The following is an 18215-nucleotide window of genomic DNA, read 5'->3' on the forward strand; positions in this document are numbered from 1 at the left end:
TTCCGATTTCGGAATCTTCCTTTCATGGTTTGTGTACAGATCAATATGGGAATTAAACCTATGGTGTGTCCGCCATTCGTACCATTGAAATCCAGCCGGGGGCAGGTCGAATCTAGTGGCACAAGCAACAGCTGGCAGTTTTTTCTCGCTGTGGCGATGTGCATCTGTTTCGTTGCCTGACGAGGACATCGACGTGTAAAACGGTTGCAAGCTGATAGCCGTAAAGATGTTGCCAAATGTAGAGAATTTTAATTTTGAAATCTCATAATTACGCATCAGGTTCAATAATAAATTAATAGACCGGATGTTTAAGTAAGATTTGGTATCGACAGTGTTTAATGCATTTTCAGCTTTCCAATTAATAAACGATAAATTGTTAAAAATATGCCGTAGAAGTGCCGTGACAAGGACATGTGCAAATACAAAGTTTAAATCTCCAGTTCCCGATAGCGATGGCATTGGCGTCCGCTCAAGGTTTGCTCTCCATTGTGGGCACGTGTGTGTATCGAAATCAGCTGTTTTGCTAGTTAGTCTATTGTCTAAGCTTATCGAGCTGCGCACGACAAGTGTGTCGAAATATGAAGGACACGAGGCCAGTAAATGCAAAAAAAAAAAAAAACGCGCCCATGCACTCGCAAGATTTCTCTGGTCACAGACATGTGGGGTAAAGACCAGCCGGGGGTTTTTGTACCTCTACACCCGAGAAGGGCCAGGTGTTTATCCCGTATACGATGATCGCGTGAGGCAGGTTGCACCCGGTGAATAAGGTGAAAAGAAACCGAGAAAGAAACCTATAACAGTCTGGCCGGCTTTGAGTTTTACCTGATAGATGTAGACGCATTTTTACGTTCAAATTCGTAGTTTTACAAGGGAAAAAATAAGGAGAAATCGGTTTAAAAATCCTGTATTGCGTAAAAATTATATTGCGTTATTGATTTTCCCCATTGGCCTGATTTGAACTGAAAGCCGGTCTGGCAACCAAAGGATTCAAGATCATTTGCCGAAAATTTCGAATGATCCCACAGCCTTGCTTTTAGTTGTTTGTGTAACGGTTGATATTTCTACGGAATGACGGAGCAACTTTTCAAATATATTTCTTTTTATTGCGAATTTCCAACGTTGCACAACTGTTTTCTCTGCCGATTCAGGTCGTTGGTGGTAAAAAGTATTTTTTGTCCAGTTAGGATCGTCATAATGATTCAATCGTATAATTCACATCGAAAGGTTCAACTAACCTTCGAACTTGAAGAACCATTGTCAGGCTCAAAAGATCCTAACTTTTCTAATGCAGTGCACCACCTCCCTTATCATGTATGAAGGTATACAAAATATAACTCATTTTTCAATTCCGAAACAAACAAAAACTGCTTGAAAAATCGTTTCTGAGCTGTACCTACCCGCACTTTTACACATGCAAAAAAAAACCTTTTTGTAAGCCCAAATATCTTTAGTTTTCAGCTCTGTAAAAACGTTTCTCAACCTCACAGGCGTTCGTTTTTCAACTAAAATACTTATACAATTTTACCCTCACTTCTATGAGTCCCGGAACGGAAATAATTTTAGCCTCACTTTTCATATTCAAACAATTTAGTAAGTCGATTTATCCTCACTGTCAATGCTCAAATCTCGTTTTAACTAGTTCAGAAGCGTCCGCCTTTCAGCTTAAACATGCCAGTTTTACTCCCATATTTAAATTCGTAACCAACTCAAACGAAACTTGTGAGTAGATTTATCCTCACTTTTCAACTCCATAAAAGAAGAATCTGAAGATCGTAAGTTTCGAACTCCGAAATCGAGTATCGGGTAACAGTTGAATGTAGAAAAACTATGAATGACCCTGAATTTTTTCTACCGTAAATTTCATTAGTTGTCTCTCAGTCTCTGTCAACGTAAAATTCGTACAAAAATCAGAAAAATTCTACAAATACATACCTAACTGGCAAAAGATCCATAAAATCGTGAAACGAAACATTCAACAACTCTCAGAAATCTCTAAAAAAAGTTTAGTAAATTTAGTCTTACTTATCGCCTTCGATTAAAAAAAGTGACAAGTAGGATCACCCTAATTTTTCTAATTTCAAACAGACATATTTGTAGAAACAAATGTTCAGCTTTTGACTAAGAAGGAAAAAGAAGATCGACCAAAAACCGGTTTAACAAGTTCAAGAGCTTTCGCATTTTTCAATTCAAATATACCAGTTTGAACCCAACGTTTTGAGCTACTGATTGCCACTTTCCATATGAACAAACAATCCATTAAGTGATCTAAAAAATATTCACTTTTTAATTTCATTGAACTATTATCTGTGAGTTAAGTGACATTTTTCAAGCGTAAAAACATTAATTCCTAAGCTCAAATATTATAATTTTTCAATAACTTTGTATGTGTGATTTTTTTTATATTTCGATTCCTTCTTAGTTCTTCAAGTTTTCATGTTTTGAGGTACAAAAGTGCTTAAATTTCAATATATGTTTTCATATCTTTTAAATTCTCTCAATTTCTTTTTGTATTCTATTTAAAAATCGGTAGGAATTTTCGCATTTTAAGCCCTTATGATTTTTTTTTAATATCGAAAAGTTTAAATTCTGAGTAAATTTAATTCCCTTTTGACATTTGCTAGAAACTCTCTTGATTACTAGCGTATTTAATATGCAATTTCAAACTCTAGGGTCTATAAATTTCCGGTGTCCGATTTACGAGCAAAACGAAAACTACTAGAAATCTGGAGCAGTAATGGGATTTTTGACTATTTCCTCCTAAAACTCACCCCATTACTTCATACAATAATTGTTAATCTCGAGTGTTTCTTTTGATAGATTATAGAAAAATATTAAATGTAAATGTGCAACACACGATGCAAAATAAATATGAAAATAAGCACTAATTTTCGTGTATGTCAAACAAAACGAAATGATATTACATCAAAATCAACTAAAATCTATTCTATTTATATAGATTTTGCTAAATCCCTAAAAACACAATTTTTAACATTGTGAGCAGTAATAACAAACAAATATCTAGCGTCATAGCAATATCTACAAAATTTTCACCCAAACTACCACAAAAATAACACATTCATTCAGTCAGTGGTTGCAAAACATCAAGAAAATGAACTTTGGGTAGTTGAAAAATAGTTCAAATTAAACGTGGCTCGGAAATCCAGTGTAGTGCATTGTCGTGGAAAACCCTTTGGCAATTGAAAATTTCATTTTTAATGCAGATTCTCACCATCACCTTGACTTAAGGTCTTTCAACCTTCCAATGTTGTAAAACTAAATAACGTTTCACCAAACCAAAACAATTGGTTTCTATGCATCCCGGCACGAAAAAACCTTGCACTTTTCTCTAGCGGTTTTTTTTATAAATAATTAACATAAACCCACGCACAAAGTCAAAATCGATGTAAATAACCTGGACTAACCTCCATATAGCTTGCTTTTAAGAACAGTGACTTTTCCACGTAATTTTATTGGCGGAAAAATTACAATTAATATAATAGCACTTTGGAATGCAAATTTCAAGGCTTGATACCTCGTGCTCGCTGATAAAGACTAAAATTTGGATATTAACATTATACTACATCAGATAATGAAAAAAAATTACAACTAAGCTTCTAAAAGCTAAGCTTTTAATATCTCCTAACCTTGGGTTTTATTTTTGCCCCGGAGAGGGTTATATAACATTTAGCAGTCAATGCAAGTGATGTCGCATAAAGAATTTTCATATAAATAGTTGCGTCAATAATAAAACTAAAGCACATAAACAAATAAGTCTAAAATGGCTACCTTCGAAGCCACTTTATTATTCATTTAAGCCAGATTGTTGACAATAACAAAGTTGATTGTTATTAACAAGAAATGTTTGTGATAGTGGCAACAATACATGGTAGTTTCGATTATAGTTCCGGATAAGATGAAAAGCAAATTGGTTTATCAACTTTAATCTGTTTTGGGCGCAGCTATAGACCAAATTGCTGAAATTAATAACAGAGATAACAAGAGGGGAAAATGCTTTGTTCGGAATTGCACGTGTCCGGGCACGTGTTTTAAACTCGATAAGGACAACCAAAAATTTTCTCTATACTAATTTTTTCTCTTAATGTTATTTTTAATAACAACGCAAACTCGGAAAGGACAAGGCCAATCATGGCGCATTTTGGCAACTCGGCAAGGTCAATCATACTGATAACTCCTGCCAGCACTAATACTAATGGCAATTAACGTAAATTAGTTTAAAAGGTCAGTTACGGGCGTAATCAACACGAGTTTCCTTTGTCAATACTCACCGCATGTAGCTTCTCCAAAGCCAAAATAATTTCTCCTATGTAAATGCGAACTTCCTCCTCGGTGAAATGTTCTCGTTGATACAAATGAGTGAACAATTCACCTCCAGCTACATAATCTGAAATTTAAAAAAAAATTTCAATACGAAAAATGACCTCTATTATTTTATTGATGCTAAATTTAGCCGTGTGTTTCAGCTCGAAAACAAGCGCAATTTGTGCCCAAAGAACGCAATTCCTCCAAATAATTGTTTTTATTAACGCCTATATGGAGTAATGAGGTGTTTACGAGTCGTAGTTTGCAACCAGTTAATGGTCTTTAATGCGCTTATTACTGAATTCAATTGAATCTCGATTTCACGCGAAAAGTACTGTGGAATGCTTCGTTGCAACATTTACCGTTTTTATTTGGGCTATTTCATGAAAAGAAGATAATGGAATATCATAAATTGCAAAAAGCGTGAATAATATATCAAAAAACTAAGTTTGAATGCGACGAAACTTGTTATTGATGTTTTTTCGACATTTTCAATGTGGTTAATAAACATACTGTGATGAGAAAATAATAAATTGGTGAAGAATCTCTCTTCCATTCGTAGGTTCTAAACATTCTGTTTGATACTCTTTTGAGTTCTTTCAACATGCACCGAAAACTTCTGTTCTAGACTTTGCACTTCTGTATTATTCCAAGTTTTATTCCATTAATAATTGGGATTTTTTCTGGCTTGAGGTTTTTCTACATGTGATGGAACATCCAAACATTGATTTTCTCCCCCATGAAATTACGTCAATAAATCAAATTTTGCTGCTTTCAATGTCTCATCCACAGATTCTACAATATTGACGATCTGTCTTCCAATTTTTTTTGCTTTATAGTACAAATATACATCTTCCTCTGTAGTCGAGGAATTGCGAGCGCGAAGCAGAGATTATATTAGATATTTATATAATACTTTCTCCAGAAATATATTTTTATTCCAATTCATTTCTATACTTTCATTTCATCAGATTTATTCATACTGCTTTAACAATTTCGTCAACGCAAATATACGTATACTTTCTTCTGACTTGTTAATAAAAAATTAATTTCTTTGCAGGAGCCCCATTCTGTACTTTGATCGAAAGTAGAGCGTTCTCCGGGCAATTACGTGACGTCAAACTGTCCTATCTCAACAGCTCTCATATATAAAGTTAACAAACTCACGTCATTTTTACATCATTCCCCGAGAGATTTCTCACTTATAATCAAGAAACAAACGGACGTCAGATTTCTTCATGGAATAATACTTCCTTTCCTGGAAAATATGAACTGAAAAATGTGCAAGATCCTTTCATTAAGACTTAAATGTGCCTCTTAAGGAGTAACTAAAAATAGTAAATTTTTAATTTATTCCAGAAGAATTGACAAAAATTGCCGGCTACTTTCATATTTTCTTTTCGCCTCCATTTCGGCGAAACGAAATCTTTGAAGTTAAAAACGTGGGTCTCCATACTAAAGTGTATAAACTTTTATTTATCGACATAGTTCAAAGAAGTCGAGATAACTGTTACCTTAATGAACCTTTTTCCAGCACTTGAAATGAATTAATAAGTTTTTATAAACAAAAATTTTCTAAGGCAGACCAAAGTCTTTGAGTAAATTTTAATGTATCTTTATGCAGAGTTTGAAAAAACCTTAAATGGATTTTGTTCCAACTCTCGAGAATGCGACCTGATACGGTTCCATTCTCCAGAAGAGTAATTTTGTGCTTTCAAATGTGAATCGAGATGTTTAATATGTCCCTGCAATTTTGTATACGTGAGCTTTAGATGCGTTCTCGTTTTGAGAGTTTCAAACTGAAAAAAGACGAAAGGTGTGCAGGATGCGAAATTAATTTTTGTAAAATTTTAAAAGCGCTCAACTACTTTCGTTTCAACTATGAGAACTAATTTTCTCTTCAATTTTGAAATAGAAAAACTAAATCGAGGTTTTTTGAATTCTGGACTTAGCTCAGGTTAGCGTTGGTAGAGTGAGTTTGAAGTCTAAAACTTGCCGTAATTTTCCCTTTACTTCAAGCAGAATGCGAGGAAAGCAAACTAAACCAAGAATTTAAATCTTAATTTGTCTTTTGAATTCCGAGAAATACAGTAATAACCTAGTTCAAGTTGCTGCAATTGAACTACACCATAAAATGCATTTTTATGCCAAAATTTTTTGATATTTGGAAAGAATTTAATTCATAATTTGATTCAAAGAAATTCACGTCCATATTGATGAATTTGCTTGCAACTGTCGAGATTCGGGACTGACAGGTTTTATCCTGGAGTTGAAATTAAAGGGAAATACCTAATTTGTTTCATCTCTGATACGCCTCTGCTTTCCAGAAGTTTTTCCTTCTATTCTAATCGATATTACAAAGTGTGCATATTTATGAAGAGGTTCATTGGCATGCAACCCTCGATTTCTAATAGGAAATTTTGCATTTTGTACCGATGTTGGGAATTTTTCAAGATTCTTGAAGGAACCTAAGAAGTTATTACAGTAAGTTTTCAATGAAACGCAGGGATAGTCCAAAAGTTTTCTATAAGCATTAGAAGAATGTTCATTATTCTTCAACCCTTCATATGTAGTTGTACGGAGTCTCGAACAACCCAGTGAATGGAGGAGTTTTCATTTGTTACGATTTAGTTCGCATATTCATAACTTTTTCATAGATACATAGCTATTTCCAGAAGTCTTGCAAACGCAGTTTGCCGAATCGAACATCTACACCACTGAGCTATTATAAAATTATGCTGAGACATATCGCGAAATAATCATCCATTGAAGTTATTAAATCAAAGCCCGAAGAGAAAGCGCACATGAAAGTATAAAGTGCCGTCTTACTTTCACTAGTGATGGGGAATTCACCTTCACGAGTCAGTACCAAGAGCAACAAAGTAAGTGTACGAGCCGAAATTTATTACAAAATTTCAAGAAAACTGCAACTAATTAACATTTGTTATTAAAATTTTCTGCCCCAACTGTTTTTGTCTAATATTATCAACTTGAACCAATGCGGTCACAGTTCCATAAAAGCGGTACCAACTGGGCCGTAGTATTATGACGCAAGATTTCCAATAATTTCTTTTGTGTTTATTTACGCAACGACTCGATGTTAGGCTCTTTAAATATTTGACATGATGAAGCAAAATTAAATAACTGTTAATGGAAATTCCTGAACCAGATTTGGTGCCTGAAAGCAGCGAGAAACAAGAAAGTCGATAAATTTTTCCATTAATGGATATAATTATTGTGGCCCCTAAAACGGCTCATTTTGGAACTTTTAACTTCGAATCCTAACAAGGCCATCCCGTGGTAACAATGGATAAGCTAGCAAGGTCTAATGAAGTGGTGAAGGTTGTTTTTTATTTTCCGTAATCTTAACGATCGTTGGCTGCCATTTTTTCCCGCATAATCGATATTTAAACCATTAAACTATTACGATTAATCAACAATTTGTATTTTGTTGGGAAAAACTTCTCGATTGATTAGATAATTTTCGCTTGTGTTTACTCACGTACGTGGTGGGAATGAGTTTAATAACCACAAGCGACTTCTGGCAACATTTTGGAAATCTTTGCCTCCTTGCGGCAACCATTTCGGTGGGTCGTTACCGATAGAAGTTGATATAAGAACTGCCGTGATCCAGTGTTGGAACAACTTGTCCCTCACATCTTTGCATTTTCGATGTTGTTTCCAAGAGCTGACGAACTTATCCCTCAGAATGTTTTCGTTAACGGTTATTCATTTTATGAAATATTGGTTGATAGATTGTTAAAACGCTGATTTATCACATTACGTAGATATACATACATATGTATGTATTTTTTTTAAACAAGTTACTCGAAACTATATAAGTGACCTTTGGCTTCAAGGACGACATTCTGGTTATCTACTGGAAGGCAAAAATAATTATATTTAACTCAGTTACATTGTGTCTTAAAAGTAGTTCGAATTGATATGCAGAATGTTGCGAAATGCGGTGCAAAGATAATGGACAGGTCCTTTTAAGTATTAATGAGCAGGAACTCGGATTATAGTATTGATTTCTAGGCTGAAACAGTCTGATTTTCGGTGTTTATTTTAGGATTATTTACTAGCGCCAACAAATGCAATAATAATTAGAGTAAATGGAGTTCCGTTTATCATTTTCGGTCTACGATCGTCTGTTCCTGCACAGAATCTTTTTTACCTAAAGCTCGAATTTCTGACTGAAACTCTTCGACTTCAGTCTCACAACAATTATTGCAAAAATCGCCCGACGCCAGTGTGCAAAACGCGCACGTGGAGCATTTGACAAATTCAACGCCTCAACCGTTGAAGAATGACAGTTTTTAACGTGAATCACGTCACCAATTCGGCACGGCGATTTTAGGTAAGCGATCGAGATTTGACCGTTGCACCTACGTGATCCAACCTGTGTTGCTCAAAATTTTATTAATCTCTGCTGGCAACTTCTGCAAGTCGTGTTTGTTAGTGTGTAATTTCGTTTTATGTGTCCAAGACTGACCTCTTGTTCAAGCGTAGATAACCAAGTGTTATCCGTGCACGCTTGCTGAGCAAAAGGCCACACATCGGTCCTCACTAAGTCAAATATGTGCACTTACTTTGATTTTACGCTTTTTTGATAACGGTTACTTGGTAACGATGCTACCGCTCTACTTTATTCCATGGCCATTATTAAAGATCTTTTGGCGCGTATTTGATAGGTGAAATTACCTATTTCTAGTGCAATTCTCGTGTTCTTCTATTCTCTTCATAAAGGCCTAGGGGACCCTGCACGGGGTGTCGGTTTTGTGCATTGGGTTTATTTTACTTTTATTTCAAAATGAGTTATTCAGGATGTATAACAACTACCGCCGGTTGTGAACTCATTGTTTCCGCCATTGCAACTGAAATGTAAACACAAATAGTTCTGATGCATTTGTTCCCAGAATACCTTTTACCAGGTACCAATAAGGTAATTTAAGGAAAAAGCTTATGAAAATTAGCCTCTTTCGCAAAGGTTAGGTCTAAAATGCAATTTACAAAATGGTTCATTAGCTACTACCTGTTTGTCAACATCTCCTGGTATAGGGAGAAGGTTGCTTTTGTCTCCTTTATGAGCCCCTAATTTGTTCTTTATGACTTCTGCCTATTTCCTACGAAGATATTGCTCGCTTCGAGATGTTTCACTAACTATTATTTGTCAGCTATTTTTCTCGGTATGCCGATATAATTCTGTTTCATAATACTTGAATTTCGATTTAAAAAAAAACTGAAACGCACATAAAAATACCGTGACGTTAAATAATAATAACTTCCAAAGAAATTAGTAAACAAGTCGAATTAACCGGTTTTTCGACGGAATTACTGCGACAAACAACACAAGAGACCATCGCTGTTTCGACGATTTAAAATCCGGCGATAATATTGTTACTTAACCTACATACATAACTGAATACTTCGAATTATCAAGTGCTGCTCTTCCCATTTGAACTTTAACAAAGACATTAAAAGCCAAAATGCCTTGCAGATGAGTAATAAGGTTTCTGCCAGAGGCATTATTGTTGCGCTTAAATGACTATGTCTGTGTGGGCATTCCATTGAATTATGTTTCTCGGTAATGAGGGGATTTTCGTCACTTTTCAGTACGACTTACCTAAAATAAGGTGTAATTTGGCATCAGTCTGGAAGGCATAATGGAGGGTAACTAGGAACGGGTTGTCACGAACGGCCTCCAAAACCTGCCTCTCGGTTTTGGTATGTTCTGTAGTCTTCTTCTTTTGGACAATGGTGGCCTTCTTGAGCACCTTCATGGCGTAGAGCCGGCCATCGTCCGAACCTCCTCTTTTTCGTACTAGGAACACTTTACCGTAAGCTGTAAATAACACATAAGGGGTCATGAATTTGTGTCAATGAGTCGATTACGCACAAATTGGGGCAAACATGTCGAAGGCCAAATTTTTCTTTTTCAAGCAGTAATAACAATTAAGGTTTCAGTGGCGGAAAATCATTTTTGTTCACCTTCGCAGGTGGCATGTATTTATTTATATTTTATTGCGCTAAAATTTCATTAAAACACCGCAAAAACAAAGCCATTGTTAAAAGCGTTTGGCAAGTGACTTTAATAATTCCGGTGGGACAAAGGCTAAGGATCCAATACAACGAAAATGTTTATCATTCTGATTATTTACGTATCTTATACTTGTATTTCGTGTTATGAAATTAACTCTCAGATAAAGTTCGCGCAAAATGACTAATTCGAAATTAAATCCCAAATCGGAGCTTTTGACATGATGTTTCTTTCCAACACGTAAACACAAGATAAAGCTGTGGGAAAGTCTATTGAACTTGGTCTCCAAGATATCGATAACCACCAAAGGCTGCTGGTATCTCTCAGTTAAGTATAACAATCAGCTGGTGAAATGTGGGGCTTAAAAGAGTGCCCACTTGGCCCAGATAGTGATTATTTTTAACGTTGCTCGCCGCACGTGCCCCTTCGTTAAGTCTTAAATGAATTGGCATCACATGCACACAAGTTCAACGGATTTTCGAATCTAGAAATATGTTTCAGAGAATCCCTTTTGTTACGTTATTTTTTTCTAGTAGGTAGCCAACAAATACAAATACGCAAACTACGTTCATGTTAAGAAACGAAGGTGAAACAACTCTCGAATAGCCCTTTTTTTCTAACAGACCCCAACCTCAGGGAGCCGGATCGTTATGGGTATTAAGCATATACTAACAAAGCAAATGATAAGGTTTTTGGATTGTTTAAAAAATTTGAATCCAAACTCGGTCTTTACCTGAAATTTTTAGTAATTTCAAATGAGAGCACTGCTCCTAAGCTAGGGTTAAACCGGGGATTAAACTTCGTCGGCTTAAAGGTCCATTTCAAATTCTACATGCAGGTTTCTCTGAGAAAACGGTTAAATTTGCAACAACACTCCCCAGCAGTCGAGGTAATTCGATTCTCAAAATGAGCTGAAACAGGTATTAAAACCCTTCCAAGGAGGTCATTAAAATTCCTGGCATTAGAAAGCCTCATGATCTTGAATATTCTACTTCTCAGAAATTCTGCAATGATACTCGAACCTCTCTAGGGAAGCGTTAACAGACATGTTTTTCTTCTTTTTATGGGCGACTTACAGATTTTGGTTTCTTCAAGACCAGTCTTATTACAACCCAAAAATGGCTGATATCTCGTGGATGTTACTAACTCTTTCTAACTTTACTCTTAAGCTAACCAAAAGCTTAATTTCTTACTGGTTTTTTGATCAGTCCACGTGAATAAATTTAAGAACGTTTTCTCCTTTTCTTTCGATGGCCGGAACAAATCGATTAAATTTAATAAGGGAATTAAATTTTATTAATGTTGGTATTACATGTGAGAAAATTAACATTTGAAATAGATAACATATAATAAGATTAAAAATAAGCAGCATTTAAATATGTGATTAAAATTATGTCGGAACGGTGAAAAAAGATGTACAAACACCTGAACAGAAACTACAAGAACCCGAACTAATTTCCTTAATTAAATATTTTAATCTGGAAAGAGATAATAACACCATTCCTTGATTAACGTGCGGAAAGTATACTTTTCACACTCATATGAGTGTGCACTGTACGTGCATGATGATCTGTTGCTTGAAAAAAAAACTAGAAAGAGTAACTTTTCAAAACGAGTTTGCACATGCACAGCACCTATCTAAGACTGTCTTTTGAAATGATCTCTCTATTGCTGAACGTAAACCAAATTCCTCTGTGGAAAATCGTCTTGAAAATTGCGTCTCCCCGAGAGCGCAATTTACAATTTAGAGATTTTCCACGTGTCGCGAAACTTCGCAAACATAAACAGTCCATAACGAAAGGGCAAAATAACAAAATACTGCGTTATTGGAAACGTGAATTGACCTTTAAAACGAGCCAGCTTATTTCGGGGGCTTTGAAAGGCTATTATTGGGAAAATATCGTTATTCCATAGGTTGGGGCTTATTTTCCAGGTTTCGGAACGATTCGATAACGTCTATTGCAAAAATCGAATCCAGATTCTTGAAAAGCTGCTATGTTTAAAATGGCCCACTTTTGACTACGTGGTAAATTACACGTGTTCCTGCTGACTTTGGAAAATTCTAAATTTGACGTTACTCGGAGGATTTCAAGGAACCCCCCCCCCCCCTTTCGTGAACCACCGTTCGAATTTTGTAACGCTATTGAAGTCATCCAATGATTCGAACTGCTCTATTAGCGCACGGTTGTTCTTACAAAACGTTTCGACAAGGAAGAAATGATAATTTTGCCGATTATCAGATGGCGGGTACTGCCTACTTCGACAAGTCTACTTCTATCCAAATAGATATCGCGACAGGTACTTGCCAAAGAATGATAATCGAACTAGGAAGCAGTGTGGGTACTTCGTCGATGCGTACGACCTTTAATGTGGTCGATTTAAGAAGTTAATGGTTCATTTAGCATTGGTGCCGTTTTGCTGAGCTATATATTAGACTCTACACGATGGTGGGGAGCCTATATGAATTATCTTCTGGAATTTCTCAAAATGCTAATTACAATGTAACACTTAACATTAAATTTTTACTTTGTTCACGGTTACGTTTATTATTAATAATTGAAGTTGCAATACAACAAAGAAGAAAGTGTGTGTGTGTGTAACACACATATACACCATGTTTTTTTTTATCTTCTTCTGCGTGAATAATTGCCGATTCTTGTTAATAAAATGGAAGCCAGATATGTTGTGAAATGCACTTTTGCAATGGCAATTTGTGTGGGTTTCATCAACGCGGTATCAAATGAAATGAGACGTTAAAAATTGTCTGTGCATGGCTTTCGAAAGGCAATTTTGAAAGTTGGACAAACAATGGAACGTACAATTCATTATGTTCAGTAATTATTGCTTTCTTTTTGGCTGTTTTCAATTACATCCTTTCAATTCAGATTCAAGGGAGACATTTAAACTATTACTATTTATCTTCTCCTAAATTGATGTCCTGACGACCGCAAAAGGCCGCTTCAACTGGCCTGTAATTAGACCGTAAAATGTTCCTGGCGAGTTAAAACTGCCTGTACTTAGATTCATACAGTAGGTATAACAATCATCTACCTACTTCTTCATTATCCCTAAGGGGCGAAACATAGAAAAAAGGGTTTCAAACGAAGGGCGAGCGGCCCTTTGTGCGATTCGACCCAAAGGGGCAAACACCCCGCTGAATTTCGCCCACCATAACCAGAAAGTTTTTGCACGTTGTGCTGTATGTCTCTGGCTCCCCAGCTGGGGAATATCGAGGTCAAAAATCCTAGCTTTCGGTGTTGCCAAATGTGGGGATTTTTGTGGGGAAACCCGCAATTTCAAGTACGAATAGTACTCGCGACATTTCAACCAAACTTTTATTGCTTGATGATTATAAATATCAATTAAATGAGTAATTAATGTTTAGGGACAGTTTGCACATTAATAATGACTGGATTAATTGAGGTACTTTTCCAACTTTTGGGCCAAAAGAAGAACGCAATAGAAAGTATTAACATACTCCTGACAACGTGATGATGCTGGCAGGATGAGACATCGAATTTTGAAACTTACACAGAAACCAGTCAAATTTTCATAGAATTTTTGTTAGGAAATGGTATTTCCAAGTTTAGAATAATAAAATCGTTTTTATTAATTAAGCTTAGCTACTAACCATAATCAATATTAATAAATCTTAATGAACTATGTAAACAAACGTTAAGGGTTGAGCCAGTTAGATTTGCACCCCATCGCAAATCGATCAAAAACACTTCACCCTGTAGAAATTTTGGACAGGTTTGCTAATTTCCCTCTTGCGTGTCTCGTACTAAACTCCGGTGAATAACAAAAAAACAACATCTAGAAACTGATGAATTATAGTAAAACCTATGGCCAAAAAAAATTCAAGCTTAAATGAGAGAAATCCAAAGTTCTCTTACTAGTTATTTAAAAATTGGATTGCAGGAGAGCTGTATTTGGACAAAATTAGCCAAGGAAGGGATAAGAACTCCTGAGAACCCTCTTAAATAGAAGGGTATAAAAAAGCCCTGAAGCAGTTTGTGGTCTTAAAACATTTTAACCTCATCAAATCGAGTTTTAGTATATTTCATCTAGGGGCAAATCTGGGTATTTTCAAATTGAATTAACCGGTTCTTTGCACCGTTACTTCACCGACAACGTGGAAATTTCAAATTTGTAAGTCAGGAAAATCAAATAAAACTCTGAAACTTGCCGAATCTTATGAGTTAGCTTTATCGTCTTAGGTAATTTATAGGGAATACAGAATTCTTTGGATATAAATATTCTACATGTGCGTTGTAGTTCAATCTGTGTTTTTGTTATTCTCTTGGTTTAACGACACATTTCAATTGAGCAGTATCCTGTATAACTAGGATTTGAAAATCTCAAATTTTACAAATGAAATTCGGATACTTGTTACATACAAAATGTAAGAAACTGTTATTGGCATTTTCATAATTTCCTATGGTTTCTTTGAAACAAATTGCTTACAAATAGAATGATAATTCTGCTTACCTCCAGTTCCAAGAACTTTGAGCAAATCGAAATCCGTCATATCCACCCTGTCCACCCCCGACAAGTTAACTGAAATAAAAAAATAACAATTTTCAGACATCAATTAGTGTTAAAATCACATAAGTCTGGCAACGCCCTTCCTCGAGGGGCCATGTCCAAGACTAGTAAAGCAAGGCGACCTGTTAACTGACTGGTACCCTCCGGCACTACTTCCGCCATCGGCTTTTTTTTTTATTTTCTATGTTAGATAACATTCGAATTTGGTGCCGTGCAGCTTGAATTACTTAACTCGCAAAGCCTGGATTATTCGTAATGCAACCAAAAAATGGATTCCAACACAATGGCAATGAGCAGCTGAAGGCCCCAAGGGGGCAACGAACGGATAGTATTGCTTACAACAGCAGACAACCCATAAGGCGACTACGGAGAGGTATGGTTGGATTGTCTTTTACGGCCAAAGCTTTAAATTACCTCTATCATCAGCGTTTCAAACGAAATACCGAAGTCGCATATGGTTCATCAAATCAGCTGAAACTTGGAAGAGTGAAAGCAAGGCTGAGGTTGCAAGAATTGCGGTCAAAATTGCGTCACATTGGTCAATTTTTGAGAAACGATTATATAATTTGCTAAACTGTAAAGAGAGACCCAATCTAATAGTGCTTACCCATATGTGCGGGTATTAACGAATGCACCAGGGAGGGTGTAACTTCCGCAACAAAGGGGGACTTTAAATACACCCGTATGTGCATGAATATTTTTCATATGATTTTTTTAAGGCACGTGTGAAGTGAAACACCAATTAAAAGTCGATTTACGTAAGCGTATCCCTGGATTTATCCAAAAATACGAACGAATCACTCAACGGCAAGGAGGGGAATGCTCTGGGGCTTAAATGCTTAGAGGATTTCAATATTGGCTAAACAGGACAAACAAGGGAAGACGCTGTTAAAAGTATGTGTGTGTGTATATGTGTTCTAGGGCGAAAGCCCCACATTCAACCGGTTCCATGTCGATGACAGAGCAATGCCATACGTGCAGAGGGGAAGCAGTCACGCGCTCATCTCCGCATGGGGTTCCACTAGGGGTTAATGGCACCGCATAGCGAGTTTCCAGGTTAAAGACCCTTCAATCCGGGTATTAAAACAATCACAAACATTTTTGTGAGTCTGCATATCTACGGGCAAAAATGGCGCGACAACCTTGGGATCCGCGACAGTTCAAACGTTGAACTTCTGGGGTCGAAATACGCACGAGCCGGCCATTTCTATATCAAATTATCCTCTTGTCTGAGTCTTCCCAAATCTACCACCTAATAAAAGGAGGGAAACCCATCCCTGAATTTTGAAATTGATTGTGAAAGTTGGAAATTGAGAGGGGCTATTTTAGCGAAAGAAGTCTTTGCAATTTGCAAAACATCGTACCAGATGTGGTTCTTTTTCAAATTCTTTAGATTACAGGTCTCGAATCATCACTAAATTTCTAAATGAATTTGTAACTCGAATGATCAAAGCAGCAACTTACGATACAAGCTTTTTACTTCTTTATGCCAATACAAGTATCGTTATATAAATACAAGAAAATATATTCGAATATACATTCTTAACTCTAACCTTTTTTAAAATATCTGTAGTTGAACTCAAATTTGTGGCACTGCTAGCCTGAGCTGAACAGTACACTCAGAATACAGATGCAATGTTACGTCTTCCGTCTTCGTTTTAGAGCGAGAATCAGATAAGGATGGTCATATGCTGCGCAGAAATTAACTATTGCTTTCAGTCCTATAGTTTGATACGAATAGTAGGGAGGGAGGGGGAATGAAAGTTTAAACAGACAAAATTAAAGGTTTTTTCTCATTGTTTAAATTTTTATATTGAATAATTTCTTGCAAATTTCAAGGTTATCATTCTTCAAATAGGTCGATAGAACCTACTCCTATATACTATATTACCTTATAGAGTTTCAAAAGAACATGTTTTCTACAGCAGGTTACTTTTTACACAAAGGAGTCTTGCAAGGCCAGCATGATGACCAAACTTAAACCCAGTGGACTGGCCGATTCGTTGAAGAAACTGGGTAACTGTCCCGATAATTATAATGCTTCTTCCGCGGAAAAAGGCCGGTACAAAGATCAACGTGCGGGTTCATTGAACAGTTTTACAGTTTGGTACTACCGCGGAGGTCCTTAAACGGCCTTGGAGGGTACTGCCGCTATAAGGCAACGGCCCATCCGTGGGTCTGCCTTTTGACTTGGTCATTTAAGGTTGAACTCAAAAGTACTTACATAATGGTGAATAAGTTAAGTAGGTTCCTGTAAGCTCGCCTATAAGTAATGTGAAAGCATAACTTTTGAATGTTGTAATAACACTAATAATATATAAGTATTAAAATGTAAGTAAATAATTAAGGTGAATAAATTTCAATTTTGTAAATAGGTAGCATAACTGATGGTGGCAGCTGCGATTGTGCAAATACCAAGTGAAGATATTTCAGTAGAAATAAGGGACTTCATTAAATATGAAAGGAAACTTTAAGTGTTTAATCTTTGAAGAATTTTTAGATGCAAATTCTCAATACTGGGAGAGTTGTATTGTTTCCATATTTCATGGAATAACATGGAACTCACTGTATTTGAGACACCCTTAATTTGTGAAACTATCTCATCCTGGATGCTATATAGGAAGGTATTTTCTTGTCACATGAATAGATTCCAGTGGTGGGTTTTAAGAAAGATTGAGGGTGAGACAAAAATTTGAGGCATTAAAAAACAGTTAAAAGATTAAAAAATAAAGATAAATAAATTTTATTTCAATTTTTTTAGCTTTTTAAAGTGCATTTACATTGAAATTTGTATATTGTTGCCCTATATTAGAATTGACAATAAGGGTAAAGGTGCCTATGTGTCCATATAGTTATTTCAAAATCTGGGGTTTGAGCTCCTAATACAGCTATTCCTCAAATAAATTTAAAATTGAATTGAACCAAAGAGATAAATTGATGATGGGCAGACCCAAGAAAAATTGACAAATAATGATCCAAATAATTACCAAAATGAACCACAATTACTTGATAAAGTGAGTGAAAATAAGTGAGATGCAGGCAAAGAAGGACGTTGTAAAAAATGACTATAAATTGAAAGAAAACATGTTGACATATCTGATGTATAGAAAATTCACTCATCTTCCATCGGTGCATTGCTCACTTTACAATTTTTCACTCATATGTAAATAACAAAACAAAGCAACAAAGAAAATGGAGAAGGAAACCTTACAACAAAAGTAATCCATAATCAGCAATAATACGCAATATTCAATTTATTTATCACATCAAAACTCATTGAGGTTATCAATTCGTTCATATTCTGGCG

General features: G+C 35.9%; 1 protein-coding gene across 2 annotated transcripts in view; it reads right to left on the reverse strand.

Moving 5' to 3' along the window:
• Positions 1-18215, reverse strand: part of LOC136346105 (ribosomal protein S6 kinase alpha-5-like) — a 41582-nt gene that overhangs the window by 17133 nt on the left and 6234 nt on the right. For both annotated transcript variants that reach the window (XM_066294983.1, XM_066294982.1), the window contains exons 2-4: positions 14852-14920; positions 9947-10165; positions 4287-4402 (exon numbers count right to left, since the gene is read on the reverse strand). In XM_066294983.1, the coding sequence (XP_066151080.1) occupies positions 4287-4402; positions 9947-10165; positions 14852-14920 (404 nt within the window). The remainder of the gene's footprint in view (positions 1-4286; positions 4403-9946; positions 10166-14851; positions 14921-18215) is intronic.

Source organism: Euwallacea fornicatus, chromosome 22, assembly GCF_040115645.1.
Source record: "Euwallacea fornicatus isolate EFF26 chromosome 22, ASM4011564v1, whole genome shotgun sequence".
NCBI lineage: Eukaryota > Metazoa > Arthropoda > Insecta > Coleoptera > Curculionidae > Euwallacea > Euwallacea fornicatus.